The following is a 27,662-nucleotide window of genomic DNA, read 5'->3' on the forward strand; positions in this document are numbered from 1 at the left end:
AATACTTCCAGATAGCAGTCCTCAATGCTAAAACATTTGGGTTGTGAACCAAGAAAGTTAAAACCCAATATGATGTAAGTGTTAATCATCTCCCATATCAGCAAATTAATGCTATAAAGAACAGCTAATAATAATAGTAATGTGCTTCATCCCTTTAGATCCTCTCCCCTGAAAGCTGCTACCAAATCAACCACCCCAGAAGTGGCTGCATTTATACACAGTAAAGGACAATGATGGCAAATGGACACCAACTGGCTCATCCAGTGTGCCCAGGCTGAAACTTTCTATCTGGGTTTCTACCACTTTGAGCAGAACAGCACACTAATTCCCACTGCATCCAACCTTTCTCCCTTGCTCCTACCACTACCCTCCACATCTGCATGTTCCTCTCAATGATTCTGTCCTACTTGCCCCTCCCCACCAGCCCTTTATCACTGCTCTCTGGGGCTCTGGGTGCTACTTCCTCCTGCTGGCTGTTTTCAGGCATCAACCACCCTCAGTGCAACTTCACATCATTTCCCCTTAGTCCTTGAATTTCCTCTTTAATGGAAGATTTCACCTTCCCATACTTTACAAAAAGCTGTAAAAGATGTGAACGTTTCTTTCATGTCACCCTTATCTCTTTTCCCCTCCAACCATAAGCCTTTCTTTGTAGGTTGTGTTCATTTTAGTAGGCCTCCATCTTCACAGTGTCCCTACTATAGCTTCCAGAGCTGCACACACTACTCAAAGTGGGGTCCTGCAAGGGATCTATGCAGAGGCAATAACCAAGCAAGCAGTCCCAGATGCTTTATTACATTAACTGGCAACTTTGATTGAGGTCATCGGAGATGATTACACCTACTACCCTTTCTTGTTAGGTGGTTTCCAGTTCTTGCCCTTCTAAATGAAACATGGCTAATAGATTTGTGTGTCCCAAATGCAGGATTTTATATTCCTTTGCAATAAAGCTCATTTTCCAAACCCTTGACCATTCTTCCAGTTTATTCAACTCCTCTCATTTTTATTCTTCCTTTAGACTTCTCTACTCTGCTGAAAATGTTAGTATCATCTGCAAACTACTACTAAATATTCATTTATGCTGATGACATCCAAATACTTATACCAATACACAACTCTCTGGAAGACACTAGACAAAAAAAACAGGCAACTACCTCACCAAAATAAAGCAACTACTAACCAACATGAAACTTATCCTAAACATTGATAAGACAGAAATAATCATGCTGGACAGAAAGAATAACCCTACGCACATAACACCACTCAACATAACGAACCAAAAGTCAGCAATCTCCCCTGTCACCCATGCCCGCAACTTAGGAGTAATAATTGACAAGGAACTATCCTTCAAGAACCACATCTCCGCAAAAATCAAAGACGGATATCACAAACTCCTAACCTTACGAAACCTAAAACTTTTCCTTTCCCCCGACTTCAGAACAGTCCTCCAACTACTCATCTTCTCCAACCTAGATTACTGCAACTCCCTGCTTTTCAACTTACCTCTCACCACCATCCGACTGCTCCAAATCCTTCAAAACACAGCTGCCAGAATACTCACAGGAATGAAAAAATACAATCACATCACTCCAACACTCATTTCACTACACTGGCCCCCAATAAAATACAGGATTGACTATAAAATACTATCCATAAGGGGAAGTGACGTCATCCACCCAAGATGGCTGCTTAAATCTTTCCTCCGCTACTCCCCAACGCAATTAAAGCAGATATCTCCTGTTTTCAGCAGTATAACCATCCAGCGATCTTTATAGTTCAGAAGCTAAAAACCCAACAACATGGCTAGCCGCAAAAAAGCAGTGGATCTACAGCAATTTTCCTTTGATGCCGGGGGATCCCGTTTTGCAGCGCTGAGTGAGACCTCCGGGGCCGCGCCACCGCGTGGCGCAGAAGATAACCCAGACTTAGGAATGATAGCACCGGACAGTGGAGAAGAGTCCTTTAATAAAAGAGACCTGCAAAATTGGTTTCTGGACTTGAAAAAAGACATAAAAACACTATCGGACGAATTTCGTGATGCGATTGCCGGTCTCCGTACGGACATTAAAGATCTAGGGCACAGGGTGGATGATAGCGAGGCCTTGCTAGATGACCACACCACGCGTATAAACCATGTAACGTCGGAGATTGGTAGCTTACGTACCCTACAAGAAGAGACAGAGTTGAAGCTCGAAGACCTGGAAAATCGCTCCAGACGAAATAATTTACGCATTCGGGGCCTGCCAGAAGACGCAGCTTACAATGATTATATGGAAACTGTGCGGCTCATATGCTGCGCGCTTCTTAAAGCCGCAGCTGATAACGATGAAGCTTCGGATTTAATCTCTTCTGTCCTCATTGAGCGGGTGCACCATGCTCTTGGAGCGGCACCCAGGAATGCCCCTCGGGATATTGTTCTTTGTATGCTTCATTTTCCAGTCATGGAAGCAATTTTGAAAGCTGCGAGAAAAGTGGAAGCTTTTGAGTGGGACGGCCATGCTCTCTCACTCTATAATGACTTAGCGCCCGCTACATTAAAATGGCGCTGAGAGTATCAACCAGTCACCGCAGCCCTTCGGCGAGAACATCATTGATACCGGTGGCTCTATCCCTGTGGAATTGCATTCACTATTAAAGGTATATCATCCAGAGCTAAATCGGTAATGGAGGCGGTGACCATGCTGAAGGATCAGGGAGTGGACATTGTATACACGGCACCAACGAAAGCGCCGTCACTACCCGCTCTGGAGCCCGTAAAATGGCAACGGGCAGGGAAAGGCGATCGTCGATTGAAGCGGACATCAGGATCCAATATGCTGGGACACTCGTCCACTGAGGCTCGGAACCAAGATTTACCATCAACTTGAAAGGGCATGAAATCTCAGGTCCTTATCTTCTCATGGAATTCCTATGAAAGTACTGTGGTCATTTGGATATAATGGCAAAATTCTCGAATAATCTGCTTTATTATATATATATAGCTTGTTGGGGCTGGAATCGGGGATACTAATGTTCTGCTATTGAACGTACCGGGATGGGGAGGAGAGGAGGAGTAGATGTGACTTCTTCTGTTAGGGGTCGACCTCATGGGGGCGACATTACTGTTTTGCGGGAGGGGGGGGGGAGTTTAAGGGAGGGGGTGAAGCAGTTTGTTTGCAGTACAGTTCCTTTTAAGTAAACAATATCCAAACCAGGAGAGGGCATTGGTGAGAAGAGGGAGGCGGTTACATGATGTCTACTCTTAAGGTTGTGTCCCTCAATGTGAAGGGTTTAAACTCCCCAATGAAGCGGAGACAGTTATGCAATGAGTTATCTAGGCTGCAAGCCCAAGTGGTTTTCATTCAGGAAACGCACCTCAAGTGGCGACATGAGCATTTTTTGCGTCCTCATTTTTTTGATCAAAAGAACTATGCCGCCAGTACCCCTAAATGTAAATACTCTGGAGTGGGGATTCTATTGGCTAATTCATTGGGAGCAAAGGTTATTGACATCATTACTGGCCCAAATGGTCGCTATTTAATTATGGTAGTTGAGCTGCATAACTGTAAGTATACCCTAGTTAATGTATACTGCCCAAACTCAGATCAGAGAACGGTTTTAGATGAAATTAACCAGAAATTACATCAAGTGGAGGGGGGACATTTAGTAATTGGGCGTGATTTTAATATGGCCCATATGGTGAGTAAAGATACATCTTCAGGAAAGGGGGGAGCAACTCAAAGGGATCGGAGGTCTCTCAATCGACTTATCAAGGATTGGCAACTGGTCGATGTCTGGAGACTGTTGTATCCTCATAGCAGGAATTATTCATTTTATTCCAGACCGCATAATACGTACTCACGTATCGATTATTTTCTAATTGATAAAACGCTTCTAGATCACACTATTAATGCTGATATAGAATGTATTATATGGCCTGACCATTCCCCCATATGGTGGGAGATAAATCTCCCCAACTTTGATCAGGGCCAACGATATTGGAAGCTAAAATACTATCCATAAATACACAAAATAATATATGAAAAACAAACAAATTGGCTAAGTGCATTCATAAAACTCCACTCACCAAACCGAAATCTCTGTTAAGCTAACAAAGGTCTATTAAAAATTCCACCTGCTTGTCACAAACTTACCTCAACTCGGAAGAGAGCCATATCCCTAGGAAGCCCTGAACTAGGGAACTCCCTCCCAACCGAACTGAGAACACAAGAAAATCTAAAAACATTCAAAAAAGAACTAAAAACGTGGATGTTCACCAAAGCCTACCAAAACACCCTATGAATCTATGCTACAACTTCCCTCCCTATCGGCCCATATAAACATACAGATCCAATCCAAAATGTACAATTTACAACCAAACTAACAGGCCGATACAGTACAGTGCGCTCCGGCGGAGAGCACTGTTAACCCGCGATTGGACATGCGTTTTCGACGCGCTAGTGTTACCCCTTATTCAGTAAGGGGTCGAAAATGCACGTCCAACCCCCCCGAACCTAATACTTTCAGAAATTAGCGTCTACCCAAAGGTAGGTGCTAATTTCTTTGGGTACCGGGAAAGTGCACAGAAAAGCAGTAAAAACTGCTTTTCTGTGCACCCTCCGACTTAATATCATGGCGATATTAAGTCAGAGGTCCTGAAAGTTACAAAAAGTTTTAAAAAAAATAAATAAATTTGAAGTCGGCCCGAGGCTTGAAAACCGGATGCTCAATTTTGCCAGAGTCCGGTTTCCGAACTCGTGGCTGTCAGCGGGTTTGAAAACCGACGCCGGCAAAATTGAGCGTCGGCTATCAAACCCGCTGACAGCCGCCGCTCCTGTCCAAAAAGAGGCACTAGGGACGCGCTAGTGTCCCTAGCGCCTCTTTTTACCTATTTTTATCGCCGACCCTAATTTGAATACTGAATCGCGTGCACAGGAGAGTGGCCTATACGTGCGCCTCTCCCGCGGACTTTACTGTATCGGCCCATACGTATATAACGAATAAGATAACTATGTTAACAAGCATATGAATTTTTAAACACTCTGTTAAACATCGAAACTTTGTAAACCGTTGCGATGGCGAAACCGAACGATGGTATATAAAACTCAATAAATAAATAAATATAGCGTGTCACCACTACAAGGTGTATGCTGCACGGTACAGACACACATCAGAGAGTTAACTGCTCTGCGAAGCTTATCATTTAATCAAGACAGACAAACAAGACAAATAAGTGTCTGGGAAAAACCAAGTGCAACATTTAAAGTATGAATGGGAGAATAATAAATGGAGTTGAATTGTTTACTTGAAGACTACTAATGCTGCAACTAAGCATACTTTTCCCTCAAGTCCCTCGGCAATGCCTCTAAAAACACTACTGAAAACAAGACATGCCAGTGCTTGTCCCAGGGGAACCCCACTGCCTTCAGCAGAGTGCACTTCATTAAGTGCCAATCTCTGTGTCCTGCTGCTCAAGCACCTGCTTCCCAACTCTTTGGCCCACTCCCATACAACCAGCTTGCATATGCAGAACAGTGTCAAAAGTCTTACTGAAGTCTAGAAAGGCAATGTCTACTACACCTCCCTGATCCATCTTTGTCACTTCATAAAAGAAATGGATCCTGTATATCCGGGCAGGAGGATCTTCCTCCTGTGAAACTGTACTGTATTCCAAGGTGATGCAAATTCTGTTTCTTTAGTAATGTTTCCATAGTTTTGCCCATTACTGATGTTAGACTAACTGATCTGCAGTTGCCTACCTCCTCCCTGTTTCCACCTCTGTGTAGCGGATCACACTTAATCTCTGTCTCTATGATTCAAAACTACTCCCATTGCAAAGCCTGTTGCAATCCCATTTGAATGAATCAAATTACTCAAAAATGAGACAATCTCTATATAAAGTAATGTCTATGGTGTCTAAATTATACTTTTGCAGTGGTGGCTTGTGTATAAGTGCAGTAGTGCAACTGCACCACCAAAATTCACTTTAAAAAAAAAAAAGGAAAAATATACCGTATATCTTCCCTGTAATGCAGCCACAAGAGCTGTTGCAGCAGGCTTTCCCAGGAGCACCTGGCTCTGTAATGGGGGTGAGGGGAGGAAAGGGCTCCGTGCTGAATTTAGACACAAACTAGCTAAAGGACAGCTTAGGGCCTCAGAATATGAGGGGCTTCTAAATACAAAAATATTACTAACATTTCAAGTTTTATATTGTTTTGCTAATACTATGGGCCTATTGACCTTGACAAGGCTTAGAGCCTCAGCATGAATTAAATCAGCCCTGAAAGAGGCAGCAAGTGGACCACATTGGTTCACGCACAACAGGGACATCCCTAGGAGTGACTACCTTGGCGGCTGAAAGGTGAAATATAAAATCTAGATAAATATATAAAATAACTAAATGTAATCCTGGGCTGAGAAGATGGGGAGGGGTGGAAAGGGATACCTGGCAGCGACTGAAGGAAAAAATATGGGGTTCGGAGCAGGACAATAGTGCTCACTTTTGACCCACCAGCAGTCAGTTGCAATCAACACATCATAGAAAACAAAAGAGCTAGTGAAACTACAAAAAAATATACACCCAAAAGGTAAAACATTTTACATTTTTATTCAAATTAGGAAGAATTTTCATTTTTGCAGTCTGGCTAACTGCCTGGGAGGAAGTGCGAGATGATAGTAAGATCTTTATGTGGAAACTGCTAGGATTCATTAAAGTTCATTTCCTCTGGACATGACACATAGACGGGTTAATACTGTAATAGATTGTACTATTTGTTCTGTAAGACTGTAAGAAGCTACCATTAAGGAGCGACAAGTGTCCAGCTCCCACTTTTACTCCTTTTGACTTTCTAATACATTATAGAAATAACACTAAAGTACAGCATAAGGGTGCTTATAAAATAAACACCTGTTAATAAATAACTGAAGATTTTCGCGTCTGCCTATGTATTTGCTTAGTGAACACAATAAGTAGATGTGCCGGGAAAATAACCAGCATTTTGATGTGCTTAAGCTTTCTGCAAGCTTTGATCCCCTGTAAATAAAGCACCAAAAAGTTCTCGATCGTCTCCAAACTGCGGACTCCCTCCTCTGCGCCCCTCGGAGTTTAACTGTGAGCCACAGCCCAGACGTTACCTCTTACAGTCAAGACTCCTCCACACTTTTTGCTCTCTTGTAACGACAGTTCACATCTTAATCAGGATAACAACTACAATAAAATCATTTTAAACTTACAGCAGAAAAAGTCTTCATAGCCTATGTGGCTGCGATGCCTCCGATACCTTAGGGAGCAGTCGGCACAGCGCGCGGCGGAGCTGGCGTGCAGCGGTGCGCAGCTGGACGGCCGGCTTCTCCCTTTTCCTGCCAGCGCCGCGCCCCCTTCCGTGACGTCAGTGGGCAGGGGAAACTCTCCCGGCCCCTGCCCGCGGAATCCCCCTTCTGGCACACGCGGGACACAGCCCGCTCAGCCATTCGACTCGCTTTTCAGTTTTGATTTGTCACTTTATCGATACTTGCCTTCTGTAATCGGGACAAGCCACCCCTTCAGCCGGCGGACGGCGTACTCCATTCCTAAAACCGACCATCTCTCTACGCCCTGTCAAACCTCAATTCTTACAAAAGCAGCACTACCACAGTTTGCAAATGATACAGCCCCAAACTAAAAGCAAACCGTAAACATTGCCGACTGTGTCACTCCTCGTGATCCTGACGCCAAATCAGTGTTCACCGGTTAGGAAAGTTCCTCTTACATAACTGTTCCCACTGCCCGCAGTAACTGAGCATTTTATATTTAAACAATGTTTAAAATCTATTAAAACCATGAACGACAGAAGAGGAAACTACAGAGTAAGCAAACTGGAAAGTTTCGATTTTGAGCAATCTCTCACTAGTTAAGCTGTTTAAAGCTCGATCATATATATCATTGGCAAACACATGTTAACCTTATTCACTAAGGGGTAATAGTGTGTGGAAAATGCACATCCAACCCTCCCGAAAATAATAGCGCCCGCAACATGCAAATGCATGTTGATGGCCCTATTAGTTATTCCCACGCGATTCAGTAAGTAAAATGTGCAGCCAAGCCGCACATTTTACATTCAGAAATTAGCGCCTACCCAAAGGTAGGCGTTAATTTCTGCTGGCACCAGGAAAGTGCACAGAAAAACAGTAAAAAGCGCTTTTCTGTACACCCTCCGACTTAATATCATGGCAATATTAAGTCAAAGGTCCCAAAAGTTAAAAATAATTTAAAAAAACCAATGTAAAATCGGCCAGCGGCTTGAAAACCGGACGCTCAATTTTGCCGGCATCCGGTTTCCGAAGCCGTGGCTGTCAGCGGGTTTGAGAACCGACGCAGGAAAAATTGAGCGTTGGCTGTCAAACTCGCTGACAGCCGCTGCTCCTGTCAAAAAAGAGGTGCTAGGGGCGCGCTAGTGTCCCTAGCGCCTCTTTTTACCGCAGGCCCTCATTTGCATGCGGGCTGATACTAAATCGCATGCACAGGAGAGTGGCGCTCGCCTGCTCTCCTGCGACTTTTACTGTATCGGCCTGTATGAAAGGAGATTGCTAGGCGACTCCCTCAGCTAATTTCACTGAACGATCGGTAAGTTGGCAAATGGTGGCATGGTTAGAGCTTGGGTCCAAGTTTCACTTCTGACTTTGTGTGCGGTAATAAGGTGACTGGTTATGCTATATTATTCCTGAAAAAGGATTTTGATGAGGGGGATGCTAGTACATTCAGTCCGAGTCAGTCACCAGTGAGGTCCTGGAACCAGCTCTGCTAGGAACTGCCTGGCCCCTGTCTAACCATAGGTGCAGCAATGTCTGCTGCCAAGAACACACTGAGGTAGATCTTCAAAAGATACGCGAGCGCGAACAAAAGTACGCTGGATTTTATAAGATACGTGCGTTCCCTCCGAGGCCGCTCCAATTTTGGAGCGGCCTCGGAGGGAACTTTTCTTCGCCCTCCCTTCCCCTACCTTACCCACCCCCCAGGCCCTATCTAACCCCCCCTTACCTTTGTCGGCAGCCCCGCTCCGTCCTCCGGTCCCGGGGGCTGGTCCGGAGGCCTCGACCACGCCCCGGGCCGGCGCCACGCCCCCCGGGCCCGCCCCGAAACGCCGCGTCGTTTCGGTGACGCCCCGGACACGCCCCCTCCCGCCCCTTTTCGAAAGCCCCGGGACTTACGCGCACCGGCGGCCTATGCAAAATAGGTGCGCCGGCGCGCGCAGGCCTTTTAAAATCCACCCCTATGGTTTTATTCAAGTATGGCCTTTTTCCAGGGCTAGTGCAAGGATATTAGGTGCCCTAAGTTAACCATAGCCTGGTGCCCCACCTCCCCCTACACAATTTAAAATTATGCATTGATAACAGATTTTATATGAAAAATGACATTCTGGGGTAAAAAATATGTTATTATAGTTATATGCACTGCTGTGGTGCCAACCAGACAATCCTGCAATTTGGAACTCCTATGGCATTAGGCTTGGGTGTGGGCTTGATCCTCCTGTATCAACACTGTATTATTTGCCAACACTCAAACAGTAAGAACCCTACCTATGAAAAGGAACACAGGCAAATATTACACCAGACTCTAAAACATCAATACACCTCCTATCAGGAAAACAGAACAGGCCAAGCTACTACAGACCTCTACAGAGAAACCACATGCTATCAGAATGCTTCACGTCAGTCAGGCAAGCAGGATAAATACCTTCACCAAATACAGAGTAAAGATACCAGAAAGTATAAATAGAAATGTGCAAAAACTGAATTGTAAATTGCAACACGCCAGAAATATCACCATTACTCCTGATTAGATTAGAGCAGCAGGTTTTGAACCAGGGAAACCAGCGTTCAAATCCCACTGCCACTCCTTGTGACCTTGGGCAAGTCATTTTACTCTCCATTGCCTCAAGTACAAATTTAGATTGTGAGCCCTCTGGGGACAGAAAAATAACTACAAGTATCTGAATGTACTCCACTTTGAAGCGCTGAAAAGCGGAATATAAAATAAATAAAGAAATAAAGCTATATAAATCATTAATCATAATAGTAAAATCATACTAATAAAAGAATTTCAGAACAGCTGATGAATAAAAATCCAATTAAAGACTCATACAAATTTTGAAAGCTTTCCCAAACACCAATAAAATATTTCAAAATAGTAGACACACCAACCACCACCCAATAATTAAAAATAAGAATTACAAAAATTCTCCATACCTAGGAACTTTTGATTTTCAGTTTGGGCTTTTTTTGGGGGGGATGGGGGGTGGTAGCTGCGATACACAAACTTTCTCCTCTCTCCCCCACATGCTCTCACACACATACATGCTCTTTCCTCTATAGGCTCTCATATACACATGCTCTCTCTACCCCAGACCCTCACTCTCCCCATGCTCTCATACACACACACACACACTCTTTTGTCCCACATGCTCGCTCCCTCACATGCTGACCTTCACCTTTCACACATACTTTCTCTATCCCATACATGCTTTCCCTCATGCTCTCTCTCTCACACACACACACACACACAAGCTCTCTCTTCCATATACTCTCTCACACACATGCTCACATCCATACACTCTTTTTTTATCTCTCCCTCCTACCTACAGGCTGCAGCAGCAGCTTTCTTCTTGGATTTCCATGGCATCAGAGGCCTCTACCCTCTTCCCTTGTTGAGCAGAAACAGCTCCTGTCCTTGACCACGTAGGCCATCTGCTGCTGCTCCTCTTTTCTGCCACATGGCCTGGCCAATGCTGCCTCTCTTCAGCTGTGGCCCAGCCCGATGCTGCAATGTGTGACCCTCTCAGTCTTTTCTTCCGGGCCCACTCCTTCCAGCTGCGATGATTGGGCATCCTTCCGCCTGTGCAGGCCCACAACACATTTCTTCTTCCAGACCCTGAGGGCTGGAAGAAGGAGGTCCAATTGCCTAGGTCCTGCAGCTGCCACAGGTGTCAGGATAATGGTTTTCCACAATTCTGAACAGGTCCAATGGAAGCAGTAGATGGCCACTGGGCCACCCCCAAACCTGTGACGCTATAGGCAGTCGCCTAGTTCGCCTAGTGCTGGCAGCGGCCCTGCCTTTTTCAAAGCCACTGGAAAGCTACATGGTGATCCAACAGGATTGTACACTGAGTCTGCCAGCCTGAGAAACCTCCTCCCATACCCCATTACAGTCACAACCCCAAGACAAGCTCCAGATTTATGGGCTCACATCTGAAGAAGTGATGGAACGCGACCTTAGGCTGGATTTTAGTAAATGTAGCTTTTATTTTTATTTTTACTAAGATCCAAGTGTAGGGTTTGGTCCTCCCTTCTTGGCCTTTTGAAGGGGTTAACACCCTGCCACCTATCTCCACTGGGGACACCATTAGTTTATAAGTATAACCATTACCAAAGCAGGACTAAATCTCCTGCTATAAAAAGGCTGAAAACCTTCACAGATGCAGAATTCACACCAATATCAATAATTTATTTCCTAGTTTTTGGCACGACAAATATTTCCCTATCCCCAGGGGCTTACAATCTAAGTTTGCCTCAACTACAATGGAGGATGAAGTGACTTGTCCAAGGTCATAAGGAGTGGCAGTGGGATTTAAAGCCTGGTCTTCCTGGTTTGTAGCCCACTAGGCTACTCCTCCACTCTGTGCAGAAAGCATTTCTGTGCACATAAATCATATTTTATGTGCACAAAACATGCTTTGCGCATGTTTTCTTTTCATAAATTATGTTCTATCTGCTAACCCTTTTCTTTGCACGTTTTCTGGTTTGTGTGCATTTAATTCCCGCTGCAATAGCAGATCATTAGCTTACTGCATCAGGAGTTTAAAAACATTAGCTTGTGCATTAAAAAAACTGTGAGCTGGATTACAATTTTAATGTCCCAATACCAGCACAGTGATTGTCTAAACATCCAGCCTCCCAGGTCCCCTGCATAGCCTGCCAGCCAGATCCAGCTATATGACTACCTGTATTTCCACTAGGTCTTCTGCTTATCACTCTACTCGTGTGATTCTTCACAATTCTTCCATTACTCTGTTCCAGAGCTTTACATAATATTAAACCTCTCCATCAGCTACACTCTGCCATTATTCTACTAAAATGTATTATATTTCATTCTGACTGTAAAACATTTCTATAAATGATAACACACATTTTTCTATACCAGATGCGCACACACACACACTTCTTTCCTTAAACATGCAGCGATTTAGTCAAAACATTATTTAGGATGAGCTACCCCTGCATATGTGCTGTAAACAGGGGTGCTAAGGCACCTCCTGAGGGTGCAGGTTTCCTTTATATATGGGTCAAAAATTGTTTTCCACATCATAAAAACTGTTGCAAGTCCCCTGTGCATACATACTATATAAGTCTGTGTCCTAGAAAGGAATTAAGCTGAGGCACTTTGGTTTCAGCAGAGGCTACTAATGTCTACTCAGCCACACCAGAAAGACTCTGGGAGTTTTCAGCTGAAATGAGCCTCCTATCACTTTTGCATCCTGTTCACACTGTGTCGCTCTCCCGCCCTAGTATAGCAATATTACCTTTTGTTATTTAACAGCTCATTCTTTCAGGCTGCTTTTTCATCACCTCAAACGTAACCTCTGTTTACTATGACTTTCGTATACACAGTCATTCATTCTGTAAAAGCAGGCAGCCATTGGAGGCTGTGTGGCAGAGAGCACAGCCAAGCATCCAATCGTGGTATCTGGGGCCTGTGCCGCATCTCTCACATCACACAGGCCCCAAAATAGCAACTCCTTTGTATCTTGGCTCAGTCTCTCCTTTGATACATTTTATTCCTACAGCTAGGCTCTAGGTCCTCCTAAGATATTTGTCTTTCTTGTCTATATGTTATGAAATAAAAGCTGTGCTGCTCCCTCTCCCTCATACTGATTACATTGAATTTATATTTCGGATGTATCGAGTTATTGCTAACACAGCCTAATTTATTCAGATCTATAATGATGGGGTAGCTAGGCAGGATGACCCTTTAAAGCAACAAGTCTGAGTAAATAAAAAACAAAAGTGGGATCTTGCTGTTTTAGTTTAGACCAATTGCTATGTTAATTATTTTAAATCTATGACCCCTATCTGCAAGGTCTCTTGCACCCAGAAATCACAGAGACAATCTTCTTAGCATTCAGAATAACTGGTTTCCTTTATTATTATTCTTTTTGTATATTTCACTTTTCAGCACTTCAAAGCGGATTGCATTCAGGTACTGCTAGGGGCCAATGTAATAAGCTGATTATTAAAACTGTGCTTATAATTCACTGGTTTCTTAAGACACATGCTAAAATGTTTTTAACTCCCAGCACAGTAAGCTGATATGCTCATGCATTTGAAATTAAAGAACGCTTCAAACCAGCCATGGGTTAGGAAAATGGATGCTTGTAAATTGAGCGTCCATTTTCCTAACCTGACCGCCAGCAAGACTTTTCTTTTTGTCACATTGCTGCTTTCTGTGGTTCCTCTGACTTAATATCGCCACGATATTAAGCAGTTTACAGAAAAGCAGTATTTTCTGCTTTTCTGTAAACTTTTAGGGCTCCTCAAGACTTAACACCAGCTAATAGCCTCATCAACATGGCATTTACATGTGATAAGTGCTATTACCTATGCACTGGTTTGGACACGCTAATCCCCTTACTGCAAAATGCACGTTCATCTGCAGGTTCACCTCTACTTTAGCCTGAACACAAGGTATTGCATTGGCCTGATTGAGTTTAAAAGTCAGGCAGTTGACATGACTAACAGATTTCAAGACAGGTTATCTACATAGCATAATAAAACGTGCCTATACCAGAACTTGGTGGTAAAAACAGGAACTTACTATTACAAGCTACGCAGCTGCAGTCTGTGTTCTGGTTAGTTTATATGTTAGTGTACTCACCACAGATCAATCTGGTTCAATGAAATATAAAGAAGCACTGGGCTAATGTTACAGTTTCACTCTGTATTCCGGTTACTGCCCTTATTTGCATTAAAAAGAGGTAGCAGCATTTGGGACACTGTTGTTAGTTCAGTGTTTGAATCACCTACATTGGATCCTTTTATTCAAAAGCTGATAGGACATTACCCATGTGGACAATACTTGGCATGTCCCCAGGTGATACGGTGCCATTTCCCTCATTACAGAGACACAAACTGAAGATTAGGACCTTATGTGCTTAAGTAGGGGTTGTATATATACTATGGCGCCCCCTGCCATGCGATATACATTGGTAAAACCAGGACAGCATTGAAACTATGCATGGTGGAGCATTAGATGGTAGCTGCATTAGATGGAAAAAGACTGAAGCTCCATTAGTACAATAGTATTTAGTTGCTCAGCATGAATTTGAAGATCTTAAATTCTATGTTTTGGAGAAATGCCGGGTAAACTCTCATGGAGGTGATAAAACCGAATTGCTTATCTGTAACAGGTGTTCTCCTAGGACAAGCAGGATGGTAGTCCTCACACATGGGTGACATCATCGGATGGAGCCCGGCACAGAACTTTGATCTCAAAGATTCTAGAGCTTTCAACATGCCCTACTGAGCATGTGCAGCTAGCTGTAGTCATCACCCTGCCCCCAGGCAGAGCCCTCAGTCCATGATATAGCTCATACACGGAGAAACTAACTCCCAGGGGAGGTGGGGGGGGGGGGGGGTTTCATGAGGACTACCATCCTGCTGTCCTAGGAGAACACCTGTTACAGGTAAGCAACTCTGCTTTCTCCTAGGACAAGCAGGATGGTAGACCTCACACATGGGTGAATACCAAGCTACAGGCTGTCCAAGCAGGACAAAGTGAAAAACTGCACAATGCTGGAGCACTATCTCCATCCTTTGCCTGCGAGGCAGCCGACCCACCAGGGTGCAAGCTGGGGACGTGTTAGGTTCTACAAAGAAAGCCAAGAAAAAGACTGAGACACACCTTCTCATACATAGTAGGGATGCCAGAGGCAGGGGAGTGATGCGAGTGCAAGCAGAAGCAATAGTGCAACATGGAAAACAGTACAAGCAGAGTTTCTAACAAAAAACTGTGGATTTAGATCCTCCTGGATACAGGAAGGAACCAGAAATGTAAACAAGAGAGACTCCCGGACGAAAACCATACAGTTTATTCGGTGTGAAAAAAAAAGAAAAAACAAACTGGGGTCCGAGAGCCCTCTAGAAAGAGACTGACGACCATTGACAGCCAAAGGTCTGGAGAAGAGTGCCCAGGTATGGCTGGTAGGCAGAATGGGCAGAAGAAACCTACATCACGCTTGAAGAACAAGCAGTAAACCACAGCAGGGCCTGGGACAGACACTACGTGCCAAACCATCAGACCTAGCTGACCGCGCAGGACAGCGTCAAGGGTTTCAGGGGATGAGAACAATCCCCAAAACAGACCTGTAGCCCAAAGCTTCCCAGCAGGAAGATAAAATAGGCCTGAAGCTCACTCAAGAGCACCTGCCAGAACCGGTTCATCTATCCTGTCACAGGATAGCAAGGGGAGCAGGAAGGCCCTTTGGGCAATCCAGAGAATGAGAAAAAAGCTAAGGCAGTATCTCTCCCTGCAGGTATACGGAGAGATACCACAGGCTTCTTAGCTTCATCTCCACTCCCCACGACAAACCAATTGGAAGTCGGAAGGATCTAAGAACACAAGGAGGCAGACTGGCGGATTGCCTGGGCAAGCACAAGTCGCCCAGTTGTCTATCAACTCCAAGTGAACAACTCACTGCCAAAACCAGCAGGGAGTATCCCACTGAGATGGAGCCCTCAGTCTTATTGAAACAGTGGAAACTGAGAGCAACTGCCCCAGGGGAGAAGTCCTGAAGGGGGATGTGAACAAGTCCATGTCTGGGTTCCCCAGAGGCGGAAGATCTGGTTTGCTACCCCCTGCTCGAGTGACCACTCTTGGGGCCTGAAAGTCTGACTCAGTCTGTCCGCTATGCCATTCTCCATTCCAACCAGGTACATGGCTCGGAGCAATATCCCAAGGGACAGAGCCCAGAACCAGATTTGTACTGCTTCCTGACACAAGAGGTACGATCCCATGCCTCTTTGCTTGTTGACATACCACATGGCAACTTAGTTATCTGTTTGGATCAGGACACTCTTGTTGGATAGCTGATTCCTGAAAGCCCATAGAGCATACCTGATTGCTCAGAGCTCCAGGAAGTTGAAGTGACACTGCATTTCCTAAGCTGACCACAGACCCCAGGTGTGGAGCCCCCCAAATGGGCACCCCACCCCAGGATGGATGCATCCATGGTAAGAACAATTTGGGTAGGGGTATTTTGGAAAGATATTCCCTGCTCCAAATATGAAAGGATGTGCCACCAGGAAAAGGAGTCCCAGAGGGACGGCGTGATGTGGATGCAGTCCTGAAGGTTCTAGGTGGCCTGGCGCCACTGCAACCTCAAGATCTATTGGGCACTACACATGTGCAAATGTGCCAAGGGAGTGACATGGATGGATGTGGTTATATGGCCCAGCAGCTTCAAGATGTGCCAGACTAACACCTGCTGACTCTGCAGAGACTCCTCTGCTAGGGACGCCAAAGTGACAACCCTGATACAAGGCTGGGAGGCCTTCACCTGAGCCATGTCCAGCAGGGCTCCTATAACTCCAATTGAGGTGATGGGTTGAGGTGAGACTTCGGGTAATTGATGACGAACCCTAGTGACTCCAGCACCCGGATGGTCAAGCAAGGTCCAATCTGCACCCTGTCTGAGAGGCACTCTTGACCAGCCAATCATCCAGATAAGGGAAAACATGCACTCCCAGTCTGTGGAGGTGTGCCCCCACCCCCCATGGCCAGTCATTTGGTAAAGACATGTGGGGCTAACGCTAGCCCGAAGAGCAACACTCTGTATTGGAATTACTCTTTTTCCATTACATATCTGAGAAACTTCCTGGGACCTGAGAAGATCTCTGTGAGTGTATGCATCCTTTAAATCAAGGGAGCATGGCCAGTCCCCTTTTTGCAGGAGGGGAATCAGGGTGCCCAGGGAAACCATCTTGAACTTTTCTTTTCATAGAAACTTGTTCAAGGCCCTCAGGTCTAGGATGCGATGGAGTCCCCCCTGTTCTCTTTGGAATCAGGAAGTACCAGGAGTAGAATCCTTGCCCTCTTTGCCCTGGTGAGACAGGTTTGACTGCTCTGGCTGTTAAGAGGGCGGAGAGCTCCCAAAGAAATACCTCCTGATATACTACCGGCTCCCAAAACGGGCGAGGAGAATTTGGCGGAGCATCCAATAGGTGAAATTGATAACCTTGGCAGACAATGGATAGAAACCACTGGTCTGAGTTTACACTGGGCCATGGATTTGCAAAGAACCGTAGCCTGCCCCCGGCGTCTTGGGTACTGGTGGCTGGCTGATGCTCCCTACGATCCAATCAAAACCCAGTCCCGGGATTTGGCTGGGGTGCCGACTCGGGTTTGGGAACCCGCTGCTGCCTGAGACAGCCATGAGCGTTCACTCTCTGGGAATGGGAGCAAGGGGCCATAGGATAGTACTTCCTCGGGCCCTGCCTCAGTCCTCCTGGCTGAGGACTGCGGGTCTGAAGTGCTGGCGGAGAGTTGTTGGAGGGTCTCATGGTGATCCCACAATTGGGCCACCGCGTCACTCACCTTATCTCCAAACAGATTCTCCCCTGTACACAGCAAGTCAGCAAGTCTTTCCTGTACCTCTAGTTGGAGATCCGAGGCCTGCAGTCATGCCATTGTGCGGGCACCGATTCCCGCTGCAGAGACTCTCGCTGCCATCTCGAAAATATCGTAGGTGGATCGCACCTCGTGTTTTCCACACTCCAGGCTCTGATGCACCAGTGACAGGAAGGTGTCTTGCTGCTATTGAGGTAGCCACTCGGCTGCCTCCTGCACCTGCTTTCAGAGGTTGCAAGAGAATTGGCTCATGTAGAGCTGATAGGAGGCAATGAGCATAACCCCCTGAAAAACTTTCCTCCTAAGGGCATCTAGCGCTCTGTGCTCTCTCCCTGGGGGTGCCGAGGCATAGGTCCGAGAGCGCTTGGCCTCCTTGAGAGCGGATTCGACCACTACCGATTGGTGTGCCAGCTGGCACTTGTTGAATCCGGTAGCCTGTTGGACAAGGTAAACCCATCTGCCTTCCTGTTAACAGGAGGAACCGTGAGGGGGGTGCTCCCATATCCTCAACAACAACTCCTTAATGATCTCATGCACTGGGACCGCCACAATCTCTTTAGGAGCTTCCACAAACTGGAGGATCTCCAGCATTTTGTGCCAGGCATCCTCCTTCATCATTAACTGAAATGGGATGGCTTCCGCCATTGCCCGCACAAATCCTATGAAAATCATGTCCTCACGGGGACACCTCCCTTGCTCCTCTGGAGGAGAAGCTTCTGAGGGGAGACCTTCCGAGTACTCTGAGGAGGATTCCATAGTGTTGTCCCCCCAGGGGTTGTAAGTTGCCTCATCCTTGCCGTAATCCATGGGGCAAGGGAATTGCTGACTGATGCACTAAAAACCTTTTTTAAGTGAATGGAAGTAGTGGTAAATTATTATATAGCTGTGCTGGTTTATGACCATGCCTATAGGAACAGCCTAATGCTAAGAGCAGTGGGCTATAAACCAGAGAAATCAGGTTCAAATCCCACTGCTACTCCTTGTGACCTTGGGCAACTCACTCATCCTCTATTGCCTCAAATAAAAACTTAAGATTGTAAACCCTCTGGAGACAGGGAAATACCTACAGTACCTAAACATAATCCACTTTGAATTGGCAGAATATAAAAAAACAGCAGATTCATAATATTCTGATACCACTATTCAATTAATAGTGCACTCTGTTTTTTTGATTGGGTAATAGCTAATGCCATCATTAGCATGGGCTTTGCATGAAAGAGCACTAACCTGCATGCACACCGTCGTGCGCAAATCTCCTCACTGCATTGGCAGTAAAGTTTGCACACAACTGCAGATTAAACTGTGCACTCTGCCAGGTGTAACTTATTAGATTGGCCTCACTCTTAGGAACGTGGCAGTCACAGCAGATATTACAGAAGAAAAGGCAAAAGAGCAAAAGTAGAGACAGAGAAAGTTCTGAGCTCTTCCCAATTCTATAGGAGCAAAGCAAATTTACATATTATCTCATTATTTTAAGTTTCCATAGATGGTGAAAGCAATGAGCAGGTTGGCTACTTCTATATCCTGTGATATCACATTGATATAATACTGATTAGTAATAAGGATAATCTTTTTAACAAGTTCTTGGCCTATGGTGCCATCTAAGGAACACAAGAATGCACAGCAGAAAGTACTAGGTAATCTGTTGAAAATATGGGAACAGATGTAGGTTTCTCTTATTGGTGTTTTAAGCTATTGTTTGCTTGTTATAACTTTTTTTTTTCTTACTAGGGACTGTGCCACTGCTCACCAACCCTGCCAGTGGGCTCTCCGCTCGACTTCATAGTCATGCCTAGGCGGAAAATGCAAGGAGTGGCTGGGTAGGGCAAGTGACTTTAATAAAAGGGTGGGGAAAAAGCTATAGAATTTTCAACTCCACCCCTCCTTTTTTCCTTCCCCTTGACTGAGTGTGCCTGGATGTTAAGGGAATCCCCAACAAGAGAAAGTGATACTTGCATGGCAATGTCAAAATGCAAATTTTGACTTAGAATGTGTACTTAATCGGTGTCTTGTACTTGATCTGTTGGGGATAGAGGAATGGGGGTAGGTATGTTGGGGGGAGGGGGGAGAGTGGCATTCTGTGGGGAAGGATGTAGTTCAGAAGGTTTACAGAGGGAGGCAGGAGGTGCAGGTGGGGGTGTGGTATAGGTGGGTGGTGGTGTACTTAGGATGTGTGTGTATGTGTGTGCGCACGCACTTTTTCCCTCTTGCACTTTCCACATTCTCCCCCTATCCCTCTCCTCTCTAGGTGGGAATAAGGTGTATGTGTTGTGGATGTGAAAGTGGGTATCAGGAGGTGAGTGGAGTGTGTGTTGAAGGGAGCCCACCCCCATTAGCTGCCATCCTCTCCCCTGGGCATGTGTGCACGCTCTCTCTCTCCCCCCTACTCCACTCCTGTTCTCCCCTCCCTATGTATGTGCAGGGAGGGGATGTGTGTGTGTGTTGTGGGGAGGTGAGAGTGAGGGTGTGTGTTGGGGAATGGACTGAAAAAAATGATCACTTCCTATAAAAAGTCTTTAGAAACCGTTATCATATTTTCATACATGAGAAAAAACATTAATTTAACACAGAGAAACCAAAGCAACAGTGCAGTAGGTAAAAAAAAAGTTTCATTCACACTAGCCATTCATACTACTACCACGCCATTCACTCAAATAAAACATTAACTAATTGTGCCCACACAAAAAGCCGACCAATATACCTCAACCGAACACGTCTGTCATAAAAAAATAATCTTTCTGTGAAGGTTGTCAGCACGTCAGCTCAAAAATGGTAATTCTCAAAAAAATATACCCCAATGGGATATTTGAATTAATGTTTGTTTTTTTTGAGAATTACCTCTTCTCCCCTCTGCCCCCTCCTCCAGCCCCGTTCACCTACCCGTCTTCTCCCTTTTTTGCTCCGTTTTCCTCTCCCATTCCCCTCCTTCACTTACTCTGGCCCTACCCTCACCTCAGGCTTCCTGCAGCTGATGAGGCCTGAGAAGCAGCCTCTCCCCTGCCGGCCGACTCTGCATTTATCTTGCATTGGTGCGGCCTGGGAAAGCCCCTCAGCTCTTCTGCTGATGGTGACTCCGTTTGGTTTCTTTTTTGCTTTTGCGCTGGTGAGGGCCTGGGAAACCCAACCAGCTATTCTGCTACCATACCTCAGTTTGGTTATTTGTGTTTGTTTCCTTTGTGGTGGTGGTGGGGCTCAGACTACCCCCACCAGCCCTTCTGCCATCTGTGCTGCTGTTCCTCTTTTTTTTGTTGTGCTGGTGGGGCTTGGTAAAGCCCATCAGCCTTTCCAGTGTCAGCACCACTGAGGCACTCACTGGCCCCACAATGCAGACTTTGCGTTCCTCACTCACTGCCTTTAAAACCACCCCCCCCCCCAGCTCCAGCTGATTGTGTTGCATATGTGCAGACATGATGCAATGATTATCTGAGCCCCGAATAATTATATAATATATATATCGAAAAAGCAGTTAATGAAATGTAACAAATAAATAAATAAAATACAACTTTCAGACTATAACTGTCTTAAGGCACACAGTTCCATCACCTACTTAACATGGCACAGGAAATGTTTATGACCTGGAGTACACTATCATCCTCCCCAATTCTGTCTTCATTGGCTCTAATTAGAAAAGTGTCATTGTTCACAAGGAATGCATCTTTATCTGGTACTAGCAAGTCCTTTACTCCTCTGTGGTCTGCTAATTCTCAAGTTTGACTTGCGATAGTACCGGGCATAAGTCATCATTTTTCCTCTGAGACATACGAGATGAAATATGAGAACCTAAATCTGTATATCCTGACCTAGAGGTCAGGAGAGTCGGGGGGGGGGGGGGGGGGGGGGGGGGGGGGGGGGGGGAAACATGAACGTTCCGCCTGTCTCTCCTGCAGTTATCACCCAAGACACCTTGCTAGGCAGACCAGTTAGGCCATTTTGGTCTTTAGCTGCCAACACGGACTATGTGACTATGTATTCGGAGAGAAGAGGGTCTCAGACTTCACAGATCTCTGTCCTTTTCACAAGTGGGAGATTTCCGATCCCCTGCAATCCCTGTTCACAGTGATGTTCGGGGTAGATTTGGGGTTATTCTAGTTGTGTTCCTTTACACTTAACAAATGTTTTTGATAGTACTGCTGCCTTCGCAACACTTCAGACTAGCCATCATGCCTGATTCATTAAGGGTTTTTCCCGTAGACACAAAATGGGAGAAAAGCCTTAATGAATCTGGCCCAAAGGTTGAAATCATCCGCCTAGCGCGTTTTTTCACTATAGGCGGAATAGAAATATTTTTAAATAAATGAATGAATGAATGAAACACTTCTCCATGGCATTCCTTTTTAATAAAGCATTGTCGTCTTCACAAATTTGGGGGCTTTCTTCTCGATACCAGAGGCCGGACTAACCTCTAGCTCCTGTCAAGAACCTGCAGTGGAAGCATGAACCTGCTTGGCAAAGAATGGGGCTTGGAGTACTACTGGAAACAAGGCAACTGTTCCCTTGGTGAATATCAGGTCCAAATTAGGGATAAGGTAGTTTAGAGGGTCATTTCTGTAGCCCATGTAGGGCTAAAGCCTGTGGGTACTTTTTACCTGCAAACTTGAGGCACAGTTTCAAAGCAGATTTGTGTGCACAGAACCTGGCACAGCGCAGACCCGTGTAACTCTACGCATGTGGATTTACACGTATCCTTTCAAAACTTGAATGTACACAGAAATCTGTCCCCCCTCCCAGAACACCTACTTACTATGCCTGCAAAGTATTGGCAAATTCGTGTTTCACATGACCTCTTACACACACACTCCAAATTTTCAAATAGCGATCTGTGTACAGAACATGGAGTCTGTGTGTAAATGCTTTGGCAAATCAAGCCCTTAGTGAGAAGTCATTTTCTCTTCCTATATATCTTAGCTCTTCAACATTTCTAAGGAAAAACACACACACACACACACCCACACACACACACACACACACACCCCTTAATTTCAAAATTTCTGGTCAAGCCTGAAGGTCAGTCAAGATGGTATTTTTGTGTTTTCCTAGCCTGCCAGTTCCTCTAGTTAAACAGTAAGCCTAGGCATAAGGAAGTTGATATTCAGTGCCACTTTGCCAGATAAGTAAGGATTTAGCTGGCTAAGTGGTGAGGGCTGAATATCTGACCACATTTAGTAGCCGCCAGGTCTAAAGTTAGTCAGTTAAGACTTATCTGGCTAGCTAGTGATTTTTTCAGGGATATTCAGCTGTACAGACATGCTACTGAATATCTCGTGTTAGTTAGCCGGATAAATCTTATCAGGCTAACTGACTTCAACGTTTTGCTTTGATTATCTACCTCAAGATCCACATCTAGTGGTGCAGAACACACAATTCCTGACAGAGGATGTGAGATTCCTTTAAAGAGGTTCAGCGGACAGGATGCTGTAGAGAAACAGGGAAACATTCTTAATTACAAACCCAGTATTATGCTGTGTGGTATAAATTAAAACAAGGCTGCATCTTTAATTTGCATATGGCTGGATTTTCAACAGCCCCGGCAGCGCGCGTAAAGCCCCGGGACGCGAGTAAGTCCCGGGGCTTTACTAAAGGGGCGGGAAGGGGGCAGGGTGGTCGAGGGATTGTGTACTGGCAGTCGGCCAGCAGGCGCAAAAGGTAGGATAAAACTTTTGGGGGGGGGTAGGTCAGGCTAGGGGGGAAGGAATGGGGGAAGGCAGCACGGCTCAACGCGCTCAAGGTGCACAATTGTGCACCCCCTTGCGCGCGCAAGTTATAAAATCGGGCGTACATGTGCGCGTGCCGGGTAGCGCGTGCACATGTACGCCCGTGTGCATGTTATAAAATCCACCCCATAATGTTTCATCCCTTAGGTCTCGGAGTGCTTTACAAACATCCTAAAACAGACCATGGGCTAGGAGTGTATTCATTGCTGTTTACTCAGAACAATGGAATGCACTCTGAATTTTACCATGCAAATGAAACCGCAAGATGACAACAGTGAAAGAACAATCAATTGCATACTTGAGTTGTTGCTGACACCCATTCACCAATGAATGATAGTTTTATTGCAACTATTAAATTAAAAAAAAACAAAACAAAAACCTATTCTGCTGACAGTACACTTTCTGCTTATAAAGACCCATATTAAACATTCAGGTCCAACTTGAGGCAGCGAGTCAACATCCGACCTTTGACAGCAATTCTGATACCAGCATCAGTGTTTGAGCAGGAGGTAGCACTACGGTGGTGCTTCGGATTTCTGGGAAGTGGGAAGGCTGTGGGGGGTACTGCTCTCCACCCCCCAGGCTTCAGCACTCCATGGAGATTCCCCCTAGTCTCTGGATCTCCAGCAGTGATTGCCCCCCCTGCTTAGTCAGCCCTAGGCCAGTCATTTGTACTCCAATGTGGCCACCAGGACAAAATGTTTGCTCACCCCTCCATTAAAGGCTACTATGCTAATGGGCTGTTTCCTCCCTTCACATTTTTGCAGTAATCCAAGGAATAGCTTCTTATCATGGTGCTAGTTTAAAAAAGGTCTACTTTTGTGATCATGTAATGAGGCAGTTATGCCGACATCATGGGCTTTTGAATGATGCCTCATTTATGGAAATCAGTGCAATGGTGAAGGAATAACCTGGACATACTTTGACTGGCTCATTACATACTGATAATTACCAACCAGTTACAATTTGTTCTTATGTTATCCATCTTGGAAGGACAAAGGCTTAGTCATTCATACTGGGATCCAAACCTATAAGCCTCCTATTAAAAAGGTTGTTGCAGGCTTAAGACAGGATCATCAGTCCATCTTAAAGGGTTAATTCAATCATTCCAAGAGTGTACGAGGGCTTTTTGCCTTGTGCGTGGTGTGTGCAGCAAGTCTGAAGCACCGAACAAAGGCATCTAAAAATAAAATTCATAAAACACAAATGCAGCTAGGGGGCTTGTTCTTTCCTGCTGCTTTCTGTCCTATTGTTCATCTCGTCTCTTGTTGAAACTAAAGCAGGGCAAAAAAAAAAAAAAAAAAGGGCTGCCACAAGGAAAGCAGAAATAGGTAGAGATTTCCGTGTCACCTGATTTCCTAGTCTGGCAGGATCTGTTTTAAGCTACTGATTAGTTAATTCTAGCAATGAGCAGAAAAAGTACAAAGAGCACAGGAAGACAGAAGAGACAGAAAAAGGCAAAATATAACCAGTTTTAGTAGTTATTGGCTAAGACTGAGTTGTCAAATGTAATTATTAATCTTAGCAAACCCAGCAACACAGGATTGGGTTACAGTCAAAAGTGAAAAGTAACCCTAAACCATCTTTTGTCCATACTGCAGGTGGACTAGGAGTTTACTATCATACTTACGGATCTCATGACTGTGCGTTAAAGAATTACCATGCAAGGGCAGAAGATTTCTCATTTGGGCAATTGTTCCACCAATAATCTGATTGAAACCTGCTTGACAAAATGCCTTATAAATTTCACATTTGTTTATTTCTGACTCTACAAATTTTTAGGACTTTTACCTGTCTAGTGTTCCATTGCTTCTGGCTCTCATCAGAAAATCTAATTTTCTCTCTCTCTCAAGCCTGATATAAGTTCAGATGTAAAAGTATTCCCTGATAATCTCCCTTTTCCTGGTCATTGGACAGACAGGGCTAACTGTTGTGGAAAGAAGAAAACTGGTGCATTAAATGAATGTGATGTGAATGGGTCAATCATTTCCTCTGCACAAATTCTGCACACACTTCCAAGCTCTTGATCCTATTTCATGCTTTCTGTCTTGTACTCAGAATAGTCCAACAACTGTTGCTCAACAGCAAGAGACATTTTGTTCAGCATATTCAAGTGATGCATTAAGATACAACAGATGTGTGACTCCTGAGGTAGGCAGAGTTTGCCGAAACACTGGTGTTTGGTGATCTTGGGGTCAAAACCAACAATTTAGCTGGCTCAGAAATGTGCCTTGACATGCTGAGATAAGATGATAAGTACTATCTCTCTTGTAAATTTATTTATTTAATATTCTTTAATTGCAAAGCCACAAATTGTCCAACGCAGAGTACAATCCACATCCACAATATCTCAATATCTTGAAGAGTATTTAAAAAAAAAGAACAAACATAAAATTAAAATATCATGCTTGTTCATATCATCAAATAATTATGTTGCTGCCATTAAGTATGACTATGTTCAGGATATGCAACCACAAATAAAAAAAGTGGTAACCATTTTCAAAATTTCAAACAATCTTTCTCACTTCTTAATTCATTCCATCATAGAGGACCTACAACAGAAAAAGTCCTGGAACGATTTGCATGCAACTTACATGTTGCAATAGTAGGAACAAATAACAATTCTTGAGAAATGATTGTACATGCTCTTGGTGGTTCATAACAAACAAGTATGTCACTGACAAAATTAATATTTATAAACAGCCTCATATAATAGAGTAAAATACTTAAATAATGAATGCTGGGCAATAGGTAACCAGTGCAATTCTTTCATGTGTATCCTAACATTGTCTCTCCAATGTAACCCATAAATAACCCTTACAGCAGTGATATGCACCAACTGTAAAACCTAATCAGATACCTAGATAATCCAATGTATAGGGAGTTACAGTGCTTTACCATCAACCTAAAATCCAATGATGATAAAATTGTCCTAAAGGGACAAACCAATCTCAATTTTTAAAATGCTGTCTTCACTACTTAACATGACTTTTCATAGAGTCAAAAATAACTCCAAGATTACAAGCCTCCTTAGTAATACTAGAAGCCAAAACTCTATCCAGACATGACATTGTATTCCGGGTGAGAGCACTGTGACCCAGACAAAGAATATAGGTTTTTTTCGAGCAAATAAATACATCACAGGGAAATTCTCCTTCATTACTGCAAAGGATATCATCTGCATACATTTTTAAATATCACATTCATAGATTCAAGCAAAACACCCAAGGGCTGAAGATGTACCGGTATATTAAAGAGAGCTGCTGATAATGCAGAGCTTGCGAGCCAGTGAGATGTCATACTATTCCAACTCCTTGATACTGGCTCTCAAAAAGAAATGATTCAAACCAATTTAACATCATCTCATCTGTACCCAAGGCTCACAGTTTAGTAACGAGAAATTGTGGCAAAGGCAGACGATATATCAATTTGTACCAATATTCCTGTCTTACAATGATCAAGGCTACAATACATGTCATCTAAGAGAGATACCAGCAAAGTTTTAGTACCATATTGTTTCCTAAAGCCATATTGATGCTTAGCTAAAATATTATTGTTTTCTAAAAACTCATCCAGTTGTATAAGTACCCACGTCTCCAGAATCTTACTAAGCATGCTTAAATTAGAAATGGGACAATAATTATATATTGTTGAGTTGGCTCACAGAAGTATATGATACATTCTTTTAAGTGGATGTTGCCTACTTTTGGCTTTTGACTTGCAATAGAAAACTGAAAAAACCAAACCAAAAAAATACTACATACTGTGCTGTGTTTTATGACTAATGGTAAATGATTATAAACATCGAGTCATTACTGTCAGAACATTTGAGCACCGGAACAGTTCTTTGACTATCATACACTATTAATATTTATGATACCATTTCTTACAAATAATTCTTTTTCAAAGAAGAACTGATGAAGGAATCTCCTTATGAAAAACCATGAATCGTGGGGTATTACAGGGTCTGCTCTCTCAGCAATACTAATTAATATTTATCTACAACTGCTGGGTGCCCATATTGCCCCCTTTGACATGAGCTATAGAATCTACACTGATGATGTACATTCTGGTTAGTCCTGATCTTGCCAGCTCTTAAACTGACTAGACATATGCATCAAAGCAATTAACACATGGATGTAGGATAATAAGTTAGTCCTGAACATACAGAAGACATGCACTTTGCCCAGTCCATCACAAACCTCATTACAACTTCAAAGTGCTACAATTCCTTTCACTGAATCGGTGTGTAACCTTGGTGTGATATTAGATTCAGCACTCTCTATGCAGAAGTAGATTAAAAGATTTCTCTTTAT

The 27,662-nt window shown here is 44.2% G+C and overlaps 1 protein-coding gene across 2 annotated transcripts in view; it reads right to left on the reverse strand.

The window, feature by feature from the left end:
- Positions 1 to 27,662, reverse strand: part of ZC3H12B (zinc finger CCCH-type containing 12B) — a 165,177-nt gene that overhangs the window by 32,372 nt on the left and 105,143 nt on the right. Inside the window, exon 1 of one of the 2 annotated variants that reach the window (XM_029607561.1) lies at positions 7,213 to 7,326. The exons of the other annotated variant lie outside the window; for it this stretch is intronic. Within the exon in view, the coding sequence (XP_029463421.1) occupies positions 7,213 to 7,230 (18 nt within the window). The 5' untranslated portion in view covers positions 7,231 to 7,326. Of the gene's footprint in view, positions 1 to 7,212; positions 7,327 to 27,662 lie in introns of those variants that run through there. 2 annotated transcript variants of the gene reach the window in all.

The sequence above is a fragment of the Rhinatrema bivittatum genome, chromosome 6 (assembly GCF_901001135.1).
Source record: "Rhinatrema bivittatum chromosome 6, aRhiBiv1.1, whole genome shotgun sequence".
Classification (NCBI taxonomy): Eukaryota; Metazoa; Chordata; class Amphibia; order Gymnophiona; family Rhinatrematidae; genus Rhinatrema; species Rhinatrema bivittatum.